The 16,934-nt window shown below is 39.1% G+C and overlaps 1 protein-coding gene across 1 annotated transcript; it reads left to right on the top strand.

Moving 5' to 3' along the window:
* The first annotated feature begins 276 nt into the window (after positions 1–276).
* Positions 277–15,767, top strand: CTNNBIP1 (catenin, beta interacting protein 1). Its single transcript, XM_010294296.1, has 4 exons — positions 277–304; positions 3,128–3,249; positions 3,728–3,818; positions 15,067–15,767. Exons 2-4 carry the CDS (start codon positions 3,154–3,156, stop codon positions 15,123–15,125), a joined length of 246 nt encoding a protein of 81 aa, XP_010292598.1. The 5' UTR covers positions 277–304; positions 3,128–3,153; the 3' UTR covers positions 15,126–15,767.
* The last annotated feature ends 1,167 nt before the right edge of the window (positions 15,768–16,934 follow it).

The raw sequence follows: 16,934 nt of genomic DNA, 5'->3' as shown, positions 1-16,934 counted from the left end.
TAAATCTTGCAGATGAAGAATGGCTTGAGCTTTAAAAAACTTATTCTTCAAAAATAAAAAGGATTTACAAACTCCTGGCAAGCCTACAGTTTTATGAATTTTGGCTAGACCAGGTTCTAAAGCAAACTGATTCAAAGCCTATTGAATGAAGGGTCTTTTGGGTTTCCAGCTTTGTATATTTCTGTAGTAATGCTTTGCTCGTTTGTTTTCACAGGGCAGTTTCCTCATACATTTTTTCCAGCTACAATCATTAATTGGGACTGAACACGTGGGTTATCTGATCTTCTGTGGTTTTTAGAAGCAGGTACGTCGGCAGAGAATTCTCTGGTGTTTTATTGGTTGGGCACGGGGGGATGACTTTATCTACGTACCAGAAAGAATTGTAGGGTTAGGGAAATTCTGCTTAAGTAGTGTTTCATTATGTAAAGCATGTTAATGTAGCTTTCTTGAGAAAGCAAAGTTGATAAGTACTTTAATAAGATTTTTCTATCCTTTATTCGTAAAGATGGATTGTGCTGTCTTCTGGGCATAACTAACTTTGTAAGTGGTTGTGGAAGTTTACTGATGTAATATATGCTGGGTAGTATTGTCATCCTAACCAGTGTCTTATAAAAGCAGTATGTAACAGGAACAGAGAGATGTTAAAGTTTTTCATGCTGGGGTCTCATCTTAAGACTTTTGTCTCTCTCCTTTGATGTCACCAAGTAGGAAAAGCTGAGTTGGCTGTGCCTAGCACACAAAATAATTGCACGGTGTATTAAGGGCAAAGCACCATTGCTCTGTGATCTTAATTTAACCTGTTTATACATATGGTTTGATAGCTTTTGAGACATGGTGAGTGTTTTTTCCCCCTTGTTGCTTAGTAACTTTGTGAAGCATTTGCTGAATGGGCAGGCTTTATTGTTTTTATCTTTCCTGTTAAATAGGTAGCTTCATGATAAATCCATCTTAGCTGAAGTTTATTTTAGAAGAACCAGATTTAGATAGGAATTTCCATCACCCCTTTTTGAAGTTTGAAAAATTAATAAACAACTGGAATACAATTATGATGGAAAATAGTGAATAATTACATGTGTAGACTAAAAACCTCTTGTTATATCTGATGTGTAGAGGAATGCTGAAATGTGGTCTCCCTAGCTGGCATGGGGGCAGCTGTGGCATTTTCTTGGTGCTTGTATATGGTGCCACCTATTGATAGATAATCCCATATAATTTGTTCCATTTTTAAATGATGGGTGTGTTACCACATTTCAGGTTTCTGTTGATGTGCTTTTTCTTTTCCAAATTAATTTCTTTGGCTACTAGTACAGCACCTTCCCTTTTCAAGTAACAATATTTTAAAAAAGAGTTTTTTTAAAAAAAGTAGGTATTTAATATTCAGGACCAGTCACAACCTTTCAGATTTACTTGGTATCTTGATAAACATTTATTTTTTTATCAGTCTCTGGATACGTGCAACTTAATGTCTCTTATTCATTGTCTTATTTTGTTCATTGTCTTACTATTGACATTACTTGTTTGCACTCACTAAATTGCACTGCGGAGTATATGCTTAGTAACGTAACCCAATCTACTTATTTGAGTTAACACTACACAAAAATATGGTGGTGTTTTATTCCCCCTTCAGAAAGCTGTTTGCTGATTAAAGCAAAAAAATATGGTCACCTTGCACGTTCACAGGCTGCAAGTTTCCAAGCAGAACCCTCTACAGCAAATCGGCAGAATGCAAACCTTCCCACCGGAGGCTTACTCAGGGAGGACGGGTGGTAGAGCTTTCTCCACTTCTTAGTACTGTTCTCTTCATGCTAAGTAATGTGGGTGGTAAAGCCGATCCCAGCAGCTGCTACTTAAGTTTGCATTACTTCTGACTCACTCAGGAGGGCCTATGTGTAATTTTAAACTGTTTCCACGCCCAGATTACTTTCCCTTAAAAGTAATAATGAAAATGAAGTGGGGGGAGAGGTTGGTAGTGACTACAGGAAAACGTTACGTGGAAAACTGTGTTAGAACCTGCTGTGATACTGAGTCTTCACTAAGCGTGCCTCGTGTAGTGTATCATTCCTTTGGTTACTAAGGTTCGGGAAAGCGGATTTATGGCTTAGTGTAGGACCAGACCCAGTTCTGTGACTGAAAACAGAGAGAACTGTTCTGGAGCCACTTCGCTGAGCTGTGCGTGGTGGAAGAGTGGCTGGCTTTGCACCTTCATCCGCAGGTTCCTAAGCGGGCGTTACGTTTCTCCGACGCACAGTACTTCTAAGAGGTTCGTTTAGTTTGTTATGCTGCTGTATTATTTGAAGCACCATTATTTTCTAAATTGGAAGTTAAGGGTTTTACTACTGCTAATAAACATGCTCTGAGGTAATTTTTAGTAGCAGCTGAAGAGTATGCTGGAACTCTTTTTGTCTTGGTAAGCACCCTGTTGTGGATCTTAAATAATTACCAAATGCTCAGACAAGAAAGTGTAATCATGCTCTGCGCTATAGAATTTAGATAGCATAGTCTATTTATTCCATAATGTAATTATTTTTTATTAAAATAGAAGAGCAAAACTTGAGCTTTTAAATGATACAAGAAAGGATCATAAACTCTACTCCTTCCGTGCTCCTCTTAGCTCCTCTTCTTTCTCTCTGAAACCATTTAATAAATTTTATTAACTAAATGATAACAAAAAAGAAAAGAGAGGAGAAAGACTTAAGAGTTTAGATTTCATCCAGCTTTTGTTTAGCCATTGCAGGCTTGATGGCTGTGCATTCTGCATCCTGTTTTCATACTGGTTGTGCATATTTATGGGAAAAAAACAAAACCACCGACTCTTCTGTCAGGGTGATTCTTTCATCTAGTTGTTAGAATTCTCTCTACTCATGCAGTAATGCAACAACAGATAATGAGCTAGTAAGGATGTGAACATCAGCCTCTTTGAATATTTGTGTTGCATATGTAAGGCCCAACTGAGCTGTTCAAATTTTTAAGGATTTCTCTGAAGCATGTGATTCCTTGTTCTCCCAGGCTATTAAGCAGTCTGCCCACTGGTGAAAAATAGGTAGTTTGGAAATTAAACTTTTCCTATTATTCTTATTATACCCCATTACCTATTTTAGTTTGTCTTTTGCTAATTTTAAATCTTCAGGAAATCCAGGAGCTGGCAGGAGGGGAATGAACCGTGAGGGCGTCCCCGGAAAGAGTCCGGAGGAGATGTATATTCAGCAGAAAGTGAGAGTCCTACTCATGCTGAGGAAGATGGGATCAAATGTAAGATGCGCTGTCATAGCCCAAGTTTTGTGGCTTTCCAGGCAATTTTGTAGTAACTGGGATAGTGCTTACTGAGACGGGCAGGTGATGGTCTGGTTTTATCATTGAATAGTTTTAGCTGTCATTGGTTTAACCGTTATCTGCAGTTAAACACAATTGATTTTTGCTTAAATATTATGGGTCTTACGATGCCTGAAACTAAACCTGAGCATCTGATCATTTCTCTATATATAGTAAAGTTTTTTCGTTATTGGAAAACCAGCAAAATAAAGCACCTGCTTTAAGGTGACTTTGAATCTCTCCTACCAGTTTGCTGCTGTGTCCTTTGCTGATGGTATAGTTTGCACAGATAACGGTTGATTAAACTGGTGGAGTAGAGTAGAGGCAACTGTGACGTTTCTTTTTGGGAAGTGGGAGATAATATCTTCACACTTTCTTCATTTTCCTTTTTGCTGACTGACTCTTTCTACGTTTCCAGCTGACCGCTAGTGAAGAAGAATTCCTGCGCACGTACGCAGGTGTCGTGAATAGCCAACTTAGCCAGCTTCCTCAACACTCAATTGATCAGGGTGAGTACTGGATTTGTTTGCTTTGTGTTTGTTAAATCTGTGAGAACAGTCTCAGAAAATACCAAATTTAGGTTCCTGTATTTCTGTATTAATATGCCACCTACTTAAACCCATCATTCAATCTGGGATATGCAAGTTATTGCCTGCTGTAATCTTTGGCAGAGAACTAGAGTGTACTGTTCAACAGGTGATGTTATTTTAACAGGTGAAGTCAGTCTTGGCTATGCTCAAGATTCACTAGGATGAAGAACATTGTTAAAACATCTTATTCTCCATGATAACCCAAAACTGATGGCCAGAGTCCTGTGAACTAAATGCATGTGTATAGCTTCCTATGCAATGTAATACATTAAAAAGAAATAAATTTTAACCTGATTGATTTCTTTTGCTGTAAGTGAAGTTCAGGCATGCATAGGTCCCTCTAGTTCTGAGTGTGTCTTACTGTATTCAGTATGGATCCTCTGCATAAGGTGATTTTCATCTGAATTTTTGTATTTATTCTTAAACTGGACATCTGTGCTTAGAAAGGAACAAGCCTGTGGATGGCAAACGCTTTCTTTGTATGCTTCAATCTGGGAGTTTTAGGACAAAAAATGTAAAGTAGATAGAGCTTTCTAAGGTACAAAAGTAATTTGTTATGCATGTATGATAATGTAGTTACTATGACTCTAGTTGCTTGATAACACTTTTCTCACAAAATAAAATGTAATCATCTAACGACATCTTTTGTTTGTCGCATTTCGATGAATGTGGAAGTGCAATGTTGCTGTTTCAGCAGAGTAAGAGGGAAAGTTTAGCAATAGAAGGAATTTTTTTCCCATTGCATTTCTTTAATTTGCACAATGTAACGAATTTCCAGACAGGCGTAGTAGACATGAATTAAATTTACAAATCTGCTTTGGTTTGTTTAGATTCCTGCTAAGGGGATGAAGTATGTACTGCTTTTGTGAATTCTTTGCAGAAGTCTTGGTAAACAATTGTGTGGTGCTACTCTGAATCTACTGATGTCTTCTGAACCTGAATGTGTGTTTCTGAATTTTTTTTTTCTCCCTTTGATAAGCCTCGTGCCAGATCACATTCGTCATGTGGAATTTGGTATTGAAGGAAAGCTGTAAGACTCGTATGCCAGAAAGAACTGAGTTGAGCAGAAATTGAATATAGATCTAAGACATTTAGAAAACCATTAGAAACGTAACCTGCACAAACTTGCTCTTCAGTTTTAAGCCTGCGTATTCATTCCTCACATAGCTGGGGGATTGGTGGAGATAGATAGAATTATATGTTTTGGCTCAGAATTCTAAAGTTTTTCTGCCAGTCTAAGGTGAAAATTTGCCTCTTTCTCATCGAAAGCTGAGGTAGATATATTCAGTTAAGAAAGACTGTCTTAGTTGCAGTTGGCATTTTTCAGCATTACCCCTGAAGTAGTTACACTTCTCACAAGGAAAATAAATGCTGAATTACCTGCACTTTGGCAAGGAAGAGATAATAAAAACAGAAGTCCAGCCAGGGGATCCAGATATTTTGTACAGCTGTGCTCCTGCACAGCTTGATCTAAGTTTCTTTTCTAAACTGTCTGGTTTTATTATCTGTAAAATTCTATTTTCTTACTTTGCGGAGGGCTTTGGAGACTCAAAAAATTGAATTTTGACATAACTTTTAAGCGTAATCAAAAGAGAGACCAACAGTTACTGAAGTCTGCTTCTAGACTCACTAATGCAATACGGGAAATGTAAGAGCTTCGTACGTTGTTCAAAAAGGGTTTTTTGTCCCATATTTGAACATATGCTAAGAGATTTCTCTGTCATGATTTTCTTGAAGTCCTTGAAGGTTCTTAAATATTTGTCCATAGGGAAGCGAAGTCCTCCATGTTGATGCTTGCTTTGATCTAATCTGAGACACTTCTGGGTGATTTGACCCCAAAATCTATCTTCGATCCTCCTGAATTATAATTAAACTGGTGGCCTGACCATTAAGATTTTTCTTGATAGGGGAAAAAAGAACAAAGAGAGAAAATAGTTAAAATATTTAGAGAAGTGGGAAAGGATGTTGGTTCTTTCGATATTCAGATATGCCATCTCTCCAAATTAAGTAGTGAATAGCATGAAGAACAAATGAAAATCGGGAAACATAGCCAAATACTTTTTCCTTTGGAGAAGGATGAAGCTGTAGTATGCTGTATAGACGTAAGCAACTATAATGTATTGCTCAGGACTTTGTTTTCCTTAGAAATCTTTCCAGATTTCTAACAGTCAGTGATGGTAATGTTGTTGTTTGCTCTTAGGTGTGGTGGTCACACAGCAGCAGTCATTGCCATCTGTGTCTACCTTTTGCTATATCCTGATTTTGGTGAAACACGAAGGGCCGATTATGAAAATATTGGAAATAGAGAATATAAATTTTATAGGTGTCCAATTTGCCATCTTAAGGGAGATTCCATCTCCACTAGATGGCATTATCTTGCACGGAAAAAACCTGTCCCAAGTCCACATGCTGAGGTACTTTTAGTATTTGTGTTCTTCAAGAACGCTTAAAGGAATTTTCCTCCCTACTTTTCTGCTGTTTTCATTGAATCTCCTCTGGAGGATATTTTTTTTTTCCCTTTATGCAACTTGCCTTACACAACAACTAAAATGTGTGTTATTTAACGTACAAAGAGTTAGTATGTCAGTTGTTTTCACAATCTTTTCTTCCAATAGTAGGACAGATTGCTCTCAGCCTAACTTGTCCCAGACCCATCTTTAGGGTCATTTTCCTCCCGCAGGCACACAAAAGACAGAAAGCTGATTTCATACCCTCATTTCGGTCCAAAAAAGGGAATGACATTCTTGGCCTTAGCACTCTAAAGGCTTTGTTATAGACATGCCAATTTTTGTGTGTCATTTAAATATGCTGTAGTCCGACTTAAGAATTACAGGAAGGTCATTTGGTTTGGTTTGTTGGGTTAGTTTGGGGTTTTTTTGAGTATAGAGGATGGATGGTCCAGAATTTTGTAAGTGTATCACAGTCTCTATTACAATTTTTATGCTTTTCTTTGCTGTGCATCTATGAAATGCTGTCTTAGAACAGCTGGCTGGTGGCCTGGGAATTACCTGAGGTAAGACTGCTGAGCTTATCACTGTATGGTGCTCCCTACTATGGTCTCTGGTAGTCAACTTCTTTGTTGAGTCCATTTGTTTGACCACAGGGAGTCACTGCACCCTATGTGTCCAATATATATTTGCAGCAATGTGACAGTGCATTGAAGAAAGAAGTTTACCCTCGTCCCTGCTGAATTAAAGTGCTTGTGCCATAAACCTTCAGTGAGCCACTATTAATAACAATATCTCTGACATTTCAAGTTCCTCCATGATACTCTGCTTACTGTCTTAGAGTTCAGCAATAGAAGTTAATTGCTAATTTTGATCAAGAAGCGTCTTGGAACACCTCTGTAACTTTTAAACAAGCCTGAAGACTCCCTTTCAGTTTGTACTGATTTTTATAGGAAGAGGAGAAATCAAACTCTTTGTCTTTTAATTTCCTATCTTGCTTTTAAAAGGAATTAGTCAGTTCAGACATACGAAATCACTGTGCTTTAGGATTGTTTACAAATCTGCTTTTACCTTTGAAGTGTACATTTGGAACACCTTCACTTTCGAAGCATCTACGTTGTATACTGTTGAATTGAATCTTGTTTCTTGCCAGGAAGTTCAAAGGTATTCCAGTTGCATTACTGAATATTGTTGTGCAAATCGGGTAGTAACGACATATGTCCAGGACTCTCTGATGTGCTGTAGCAGATACCAAATTGAAATTAGTGCAAATCTTTCTAGGATCTGTTCTAAACTCTTTACATTCATAGCCACAACCTATACTAGAGCAACAGATCTGTCAAGGGATCTTGAATGGCCAGAACATGTGCTCCAGTCTTAAAATAGTAAAATAGTCTTTTTTTTTTTTTTTACAGCCCTATTTGCCCTTTCCTTTCAGTGTATTCCAGAATCTCAGGAAGTGCTTAGTCCCTCAGTGTGTTGACTTTGATACACTTCTCTAGAGGTGCTGTCTCCCTAACACTGGCTACAGTCCACCAAGAGCAAGGAATGTTTACGCAATTCAGGTGTCTCGATTCTGTACGTAGCTTGGTATTTTAGCCACTTTTATTAACGTATTGGCCTGTTCACCCATTCTCTTCTTCAGGTGATCCTGACAGTCTTGTTGCCTCTGTGGCAGTTACGAGGCTTATCTGATGTATTAAAAATACTTTATTATCCATTGGAATGTGAACTGCTAGCAGAGGGGATGAGAGCTCAGTAACCCAAGCCTGAACAACAGTTATAAAACTCTAAGCTGAAGTATTTAATACTTAAATTTAGTATTAAGAGATTAAACCATGAATGTCATGCTTACATTTTTTATAACCATTTTATTTTTCAGTCGTTGCTGTAATGTTGTTAACATCTATACGAAAGTGCAAAATATAAGGACATTTTTCTTTACTTAGGGACCTTCTTAGCTGACATCTGTGGGTGGTGTCTTGTTTTGGTTTTATGGCTTCAAGAATACCTGAGGAACCCAAAGGCATCTCTCTTCAACCAGTGTATATGCTAGGGAGTGGATGTAATCATGAGCTGTTTTGAGATATTAACATATTAGTCGTCTTCCCTGCATTGCACCAAGAACTAACGCAGCTCAGACTCATTAGGTTTCTTGAGCTTGAAATTATGAAATTAAGGCTTTCTCACATATTTTTAATGCAAACGAAATGCCTCTTGGGAAGTTACATGCACAGAAGCATCCTCTGCATAAAAAAACCTATTTCCTGTTTCCCAGTTACTTACATTTCTAAACGGTAGGCTAGCACTTGGCTTTCTTAAGTCGCTGCTCTGGCAAATCTGTAAATGGAAGCTGTGCGGCTAGTAAGCATGGTATGTGAATTATACGAAGACCTTGGTGATCACAGCTCTGTTGTTCCTATAGCAACAGGAGTGTTCTGCTGGTTCTTGAAGAAAGCTGGTCCCGTGGGGAGGGCAAAGCTGAGATGCAAACACATGTCTTGGCTGGGTTAGAGGCGTTCTCTGGAACTAGCACTAGGATATTCAAAATGGCTGCTTGTGGGGTTAGGAGGGGGACTGTGGTCATGAAATACCAGAGGGCGGTGGAGAAATGGAGATCGAGCTCTTCTCAGTGTAGTTTTATTCTTTGGAACACAATGCTTATTTTAATGTGCTCCTCCTCTCAGCAGTGCACGTTGTGTTTTTAGAATGCCAGGCTAGGATACTAATACTGGGGAATTTCAGAGAAAAGTTAATGTTTGGAAGATAGTTGCTGGAATGTGATTGAAGAAATGTGTGTACACAAAGATCTTGAAGTAAAAAAAAAAAGAGAAGTAAAGACTTCTTTTAATTTGGCAGCTTTCAGAAATCCATGACAGACTTAACGTTCTGATCTCTTAAAGGCTTTTTTGAGTTTAATTTTGCAGGTAACTGCAAACAAATCGGGTATATGTATCTACTGATCATTCAAAGAACACTTGGAAGTAGCAGTTGTTGGATGTGCCAGTTAGCATCTTCCTTTGTGTTAAGGTAGTGTGTTTTTAATCTTGCTTGTACCCTACTGACTTGATATCATGTAGGTGAGTACTTGCTGTGGAAAGCATTAGCTTCAGTCACCTTGGGCAAATTTTCTGAAACTTAGGTGAACTGATTAGCAGTTGCATGTGCTGAGCTCAGTGGCTATCTACAGTCTTTACTGTTGGGCGGTAAAGTTATTTGACCTTCGGATCGTCTTGGCTTGCTAAGACTGAAGTCCAAGTGTTGTAAAAGAACTACTAAATTCATCAATCCAAACTGCAATTAGAACATAATTGCAGCATGATTTTTTTGGAGGTTAGCGGGGTAGGACTGTCACTATTGCTTTTTAAGACAGGAGATAGGCCTGCCAGTTAATTACTGTTAATTTCTAGGAAGGATGAGGTTGAGAAAGTGTAAGGCTGAAGAAGTGGGAGAAGTATTTGCACGTCTGAAAGTTTGTGGCAATTAATGGTTTGTTCATGAAAGAAGATGGTGAATATTTTGAATTGGGTATATTTAAGTCTCTGTTTCAGTGTAGAAACGTGTGCCCAGAAAAGGGACAGCTGTGGAGAGAGAAGCTGTATGTATAGAATGTCGGGTCAGGTATAAGTCCGCCTATTTCATTGTTCTATACATTAATTACTGGAAGTGCAAAGCTCAGGGAAGGATGTGCTAAAAGTAAACATGCTTCACCGTCCTATTGTCTTAGTAGCAGGCTTTTGGCACTGTGCAGCTTAACTTCATAACCTGTGCTCTCCTTTTTGTACTTTTTTTACTTGATTGGAAAGAAAACATCCGTTGTGGGAGCCAAGTGGGACTGCAGCAGAAGCTCTATTCACTAGTTCTTCAATCCCTGCTTTCCTTTCACCCCATAGAAACCCCTGCTCTATTCTCTGGAAATGTTTGTATTGGTACATGAGCGCAAGCGGCTGTAAAATTGCTTAATGAGCAGACTTGTTAGATCGGTTTCATTTAGCTCTGGGTAGCTTGGGTTGTAGGACTGGTCTTGAACAAAACCTGCTTTTGTGCTGAAAAATGTGGATGACCTTTTTCTGGACAAATGTCACCCAGAATATACTTTTGCTACCGGATATCTTCCGAAATAATCATGTTCCATAAGTGGCTTCTGGAAGGTGAAAGCACTGATGAGAGTATCCCTTTCATTTGCATGCTGCGCTCTTACCCTTACTCGAGTTCAGCAGAGAAGTTTTCCATTCTCTTTTCAGATCATTGAAATGCTCAGCTAAAACCAGGAGGACTTACTGCCCTTCAAAAGATTGTGGAATTGTTATATTATAACTAACTACTCAGCTTATGGAGGTGAAGGTATCTTCCCTTTTGCAAGTCCCCTGAACAAACTGGTTCCGGATCTGGGAAATACTACTGCCTTTTATATCCCAGTCAAGAGTCATGGTGCTCGTGAAGAATGGAGAAGTGCTGGATAACGAACTGTCTCTTTTGATAGTGAATATAAAATAAGGTGCAATACCCAGAGGGCAGCGATACGTGTGTTGAAAGTGAGTGGGCTGATGTTGTCTGGGAGCTGCTGGTTTTGGTGTGAAGTAGATGATCTCCTGTACTCATAACTTCAGGCTAGTGCCAGATGTGATAGCCTGCAAGAACTTTCTAGAGGGCTGCTGTTGTTTGGGCAAAGGACGTCTTCCTCTTTGTAATAATGTATCGCCTCACTAAATATAAAATTGGATGTTTAATGTGGGAATAAAAGAAATCAGCATAGGCTTGAGTCTTTATTGCAAGATGTTCTATTGGGTATGGTGCCCTTGGGTTACCCACCCACTTACTTGTGTACCTTGAAGGTAATACCTTCTATTTGATAGATCAAATTGTCTTTTTAAAGGCAATTGCCCGAGGCTCTTGCAAATGCTGGATTCCATGTAATTCCTGCAAATGAAAACATCGGCGGTTCTGCCAAATAACGAAAGGAGCTGAGGAGGGAGCAGGAAATAACAAAATTGTTCACAATTGTATATAAAATCCATTCTTTACTAATCTTGTTTAAAACTGTGCCATGAAACATAGAAATATATCACTTCTACTCTTTATCTTTTCGTTTTTCTTCCATTCTAAAATGAATAGCTAAACCCCTTTTGCCACCTCTGGTCTTCGCTGCTATCCTGTTTGTTCCTGTATATTGTTTTGCTGCTGCCTGGTGTTTTGGCAGAACTTTCTAACTTTGTATTGCCATCAGATTTCATTAGTATATGACTATTTTTCTGTTCCAGGATCATTTATGAAAGTATGAAGTAAAATTAGTGCAAAGGCCAACCATTGAGAAAGTGCAGTCCTAATCTTCTTTTCAGCCCAACGATTATCCTTTCAAACACAATTCATAATCTTTCCTTAATGAATTGTTGACTCACCTTGGTTCTTGTACCGATTGCCTTCTTAATTTAAAAAGTACCGTATGGGAAGCTATGTATCATAAAGTGATAAAGAACATCAGAGAGGGAGCATGCTTTTTAATGCTGTTATGATAAAAAAAAACCACGCGCACTTTGTTCACGATTTCAGGTAACTTTAAAACAGTAGTCATCGTAATTACCTGGTGATAAAACAAGGATACTGCACACCGACTGTGTGGTTCGCTTTGGCTGTGAGAGACTGAACCCTTAAATTCTAACCCCATTCTTCCACTTCTTTCTTTCGAATGCACGTAATAATAATTCAGTAATACTGTAGGCATTCAAGCATTTTCCACACTTTCACAATTGTACTCTTGCTTTTCCCTCCAGATAGAACACTGTTTTCAAATTCGGCTTTTTCGGTTTTCCTGTTGTATTGGCAAGCTGTATTTCTTGTACTCCCTTCTCTCTTCCTATTCGAAGTCCCGGCAAATGGCAAGTTACCAGAAGTTCGTGTTGACAGTGCCGCCGGTGCCGAAGCTGTGCCGGGCGGGCCTAGAAGATGAGAACAGGAGCGAGCTGAGCGTGAGGCGCTCGTCGGCGATAGCCATTTTGATTGTGAAAGCCAGAATGAGCTGCCGAGTTCCCAACCTCCTTTGTGCCCATCATGGTGTGTTTCACGCGGCTGTGTGCTCGCCGCAGGACGCTGTGCCGGAGCGGTTCGGGACGGGCGGAAATACTGACCTGTCTGGTTTGGGGGGGGCATGATTATCTGGGATGGGATTTCCCCTTCTGCATGGAACTTGTAAGGGTGGTTGTAAGAGTTTCTTTCATATTAAACTGTAGAAAGGGGAGACCCCAGGAAAACAGTCAACATCTGTTAAGTAATCCGGCTCATCTCTTGTGCAAATGGGATGTCATCTGCGATTTCGCGGTTGCTAGGCTACTCCAGCTGCTCTGGACTTGCGTAGGAAAGCCTCCTTGACTTTAAAGGGGGATGCGTGTAAAATACGGCGGCATAGGTTGTGCTTCACGTGCGCTTGCGTCCTGAATGCCTCTAAGTGTCATTGCTCTCTCCTCTTGTTAGTATAGAAGTGTTTTTCAGAATCCTTGCAAATAAAATCCTTCTTTTTGTAGAGGCTGGTAGTTCTTATGCATTTAAAAAAAAAAAATATCAACGTGGCAAGTTGTTAATTCAGAGCTGGATGCTAGTGCTATATATCATTTATGTTTTGATCAAGGAAAAAACCAGTTTGTGGAGGAGATGAAAAGGGAGATGACTGCAGGGCTTCTGAGTGTTGGCAAGAGGGAGCATCAGAGCAGTTTTTGATGTTCTTTAAGACAGGGGTCCTACATATGGAAAACAAACTACTGCTTGGTCCTTAATGTTTTCTCCTTTGAGTGCGTATAACAAATTGTGAGGTGAATAAAAATAAATGCAGTTGCACTTCATAAGCATTGGTTTAGTTTTTAAGGTATTGGAAAAGGGAATTTACAACCATCTTTTCTCCCGTGTTTTTTGGCCACTTTTCCTTCTATGACTAAAGAGCAAATTAGATAACTGAGAAATGGAATTCATATATTTATAACAGATGAGGAATTTTTATTAGTCTTCTCTTTTACCTTGTATGCAGGTGTATAGGCAGAAGTTGCTTGGGGCACAAAGCTGAAATCTGCTTCTTGATATACTGCTTCAGGTAAAAGACTGGAGAATTTTTACATGCTGATGCTCCATTCAAAGTTCAGTTTGAACTTTCCAAACACCAGTAGGAGAATTCTGTGGAGCTGATCAGTTACCTGAATGGGACAGGCAGTAGGTGTTGCTTTTGGCATTTCCTACTTTGTTGTCTAATCCTTTAATAGAAGCTTTGAAGAAAAACTTTTATTAAGCGAAATTATGCCAAGCATAATTAATTGATGGAGGCCAAAATAGTCATTGAGTCATCTGTTGCATTTAAACACTCAGGATCATTTGAATGGAGGAAATTGTTTTTAGAAATTCTATGGACAATGACTGGAGGATTCATCGTATTTTCTAATCAGTTAGATAAATGCTGTTAGAGGAGCTACAGATGAAAGAAAGCATTTACTTTTATCTGACTTTCTTGGGGATCAGATTTTTACCAGAAATTAAAAATATTGCACTCAGCCCTTCAGGGTTGTTTTCCAGTTCTTGTCTAGACTAGAGATATTGATTTAAACCGCTGCTTTGACACTAGTGTATGATGTATTTTTATTTCCATATTGTCCTGGAGACATTTCTCTTTAAGTGCCTGTTAGGCCATGCTCTATATTTAGGAAGTCCAGAGGGTGGATTTTCTCTTCTGGAGATCTCAAGGTGTCTTTTTGAAGAATGAGAGCTTAGCATGGAATGTTCTTTACAAGCCTTTATCAGACAAGATTCTCACGCCATTCAGGTCTTTCTACGATAAATGCCCACTTGAAAGCGTTTGCAAAGACTTGGAGATGACTATAGGAAGGTAATGACATCTTTCTGTGCTTTGGGGACATGAGTTTTGACGTTAATTAGACACAGTTGATAGCCTCAATTGGGGGGCGGCGGGGGGTGGAAATCCAATAACTGAGAAAGTCCACACACTGAATTCTGGAAAAGACTTCTCCAGGCTAGGGATAAAAGCATTACTTAGCAAAGCTGTTGGGCAAATGCAAGCTTTCAGTTTGAAAGAAAATACTGCACTTCCATTAGAGAATAGGACGTTTTCAAAATACGTTAGTTTATAAAGGGTGTTTAAGTGATTGGGGGAGGGGGGCAAAAACGTTTCAGCTGGCCTATTGAAACAATTTTTATTTCTAAAAGCAAAGAATAATGAGTATCTAGATGTAAAGATAAAGAATATCTAAATGTCACTTAAAAAGGACGGTGTGATGCGTAGGGCAGTACAAGTTTTATTGAACAGTTGAGTTCCTCGTGTTTCAGAGAAGCTCAATAAGTCTCTTATGCACTGCCAGAGTTTACAAGGGGGAAAAAAAAAGATTATCTCTACACGCCTGTGGTGACAGTCCTATGAACTTTATTTTTCTAAATGTTGCTGCTTAGAAATATGTGAAAGCAAGGAGTTCTTGGTTTTCTTTCAAAACAAACTGATTTCCTTAGGCTTGCAAAGGACTGTTTTAAATCTACTGTTGAAGTGTTTGGACCACTTAGGTTGCAGTCCCAGAAAAATAAAAAAACACAGCTTTCTCTTCTTTCAGTCCTCTTTTTCCTTTCTTACTGATTTTATGGATGTGTAGAACGACAGATTGGGTACTGCATCTCTCCGTTGTTCTTTAAAGGAAGTAATTATGGCACGCATTTTCCTGTATCCATTGTTATTACAGGTGCTGAGGACGTTGTGATGGCATTTTCCAGATCAGAGACAGAAGACAGAAGACAGTAACTACAGGATACCTGAACAACACAGAACTGGAGAGGACAGTGAGATTCCTGAAGATAGAGGAGGATGGCTGAGCATTAATAAGTTCCTTTGCCCACCCTAATTGTTCTTTGGTGTTCCTTCTCCTTTGTAATTTTATTTCCCTTTGCCCAACCCTCAGAATGCACCTCACAGCCACCTAATCCTCTAAGTTGTTGCTACTCAGCTGGGCTGTGTTAATTAAGGACAAACCTAAAGGTGTATTTTTGATTGGCGCAAAGGGACAGGCTGTGATTGGCTAAAGGAAGACAACTTTTCAAACTTGACCAATGAAAACCTTTTGTCTTGCATTTTATTTTGTATTTTAAAGAAAGTCTCTTGACATCCTACTTCTAAAGAAGCTTTTCATGCTGTGGTGCTTATTTAGGTCAAACTTAAGAATTTGAAGAGGGTTTGATTTGGCTGCATAGAACTGGAAGCAACTTGTGATTGGTTGACAATGCGAATGCTTTCTCTTCAGTTGGCTTGCAGGTATTTTGCTGACTTCAACATTTTCATTGCAGAAAGGTGATGTTTTGGTGCATTGGTTATTTCTTTATACTTACTGACTTGGGGGAAAAAAACGAACGTGCTTTGCAATATTTATTACATCTACACACGTATAAATGCTTGCTTTTTTGGGTTTGTTTTGGTTTTTGATTGGCTTTGAAACCATGGGTTTGATTTCCTATTGGCTGCAGTGTTTCTGATGCAATCAGTTTTTCCATACCCATCTGCTCTGTGGCCTCAAGCTCTTTTGGGAGCACGTGTCGAAAGCATATTTAGTTCAGTAAGTCTGCCTGTCTAAGCTGGGACATGGAGCTGGCCAGCCGTTCTGTGCTACTGTTGGGCCGTACTATGCACTCCTGGTAGACCTGGCTCTTCAGGTGGCTTCTCTCTTTGCTTCTGACAGAGGAGCTGTAGATATTTTGCAGGAATTGCAAGAAAGAGGTCTATGGCTGTGACATGAATTTGCCAAATTTGTATAAAGAATATGTGAACTTGCTTAAAATACTACATATAGTTCCACTTTAACCCTTTAATTGCTGCACAAGACTAGCTCTCACATAAGTTAAAATTAATGATCATTAACTTAAATCCAATTTGCACTGGGCTTTAATAAACTAAGTTTCTAGTCACTTGAAAAATTGTATGTGGTTTGGCTCCTTGCAACCGTTTGGTGATACGGAAATTATCTGGATCCTAAGATAATACCATTTTCTTTAGGCACTATTCCAAAAGGCGGTAGCACTGCGTTAAGCTGTCCCATAGTGAGTATACAGGTGGCACAGGTTTACCCTCTTAGTAGTTGCAGGGCTTTAAAACACACACGCACATTTACAAACTGAAAAACCTGCAATGACATTCCCAAAGTGCACTGTCTGTTCAGGAATCTGCACATAAAATTTCTTGCACTGCTGCTGAAAACCTAGCACTTCGTTTTCTCTCGTATGTGCAGGTCGTCATTACAATACTTCTAGATTTTCCGGTGGGTTGCACTGACTTTAAGATGTTTCAAAATCTATTAAAGCAGAACTCCATTCACCTGTTCCTGGTTCCTTTCATGTGGTTGTTAATTATTTGAAGTAACAATTCCAGAATTTGACTGTGACGACATGGCCATTTTCATGGCAAGAAATTATGATGAAAGGATGCTGTTACGGTCTCAAAATGGGGAAGAAGCTTGAGAGAAACCATGGAATGTATGCAAAAGGAAGAACGGGAGGGAAGAACGTGAGCACAAGGAGGGAAGTTACCTTGAGCAAATAAATACTGTGTCATGAGAACAACTGT

The sequence above is a fragment of the Phaethon lepturus genome, unplaced genomic scaffold, assembly GCF_000687285.1.
Source record: "Phaethon lepturus isolate BGI_N335 unplaced genomic scaffold, ASM68728v1 scaffold3239, whole genome shotgun sequence".
Taxonomy (NCBI): Eukaryota; Metazoa; Chordata; class Aves; order Phaethontiformes; family Phaethontidae; genus Phaethon; species Phaethon lepturus.
Note: the sequence above shows the minus strand (reverse complement) of the source record. Positions and strands in the feature narration are given on the sequence as shown.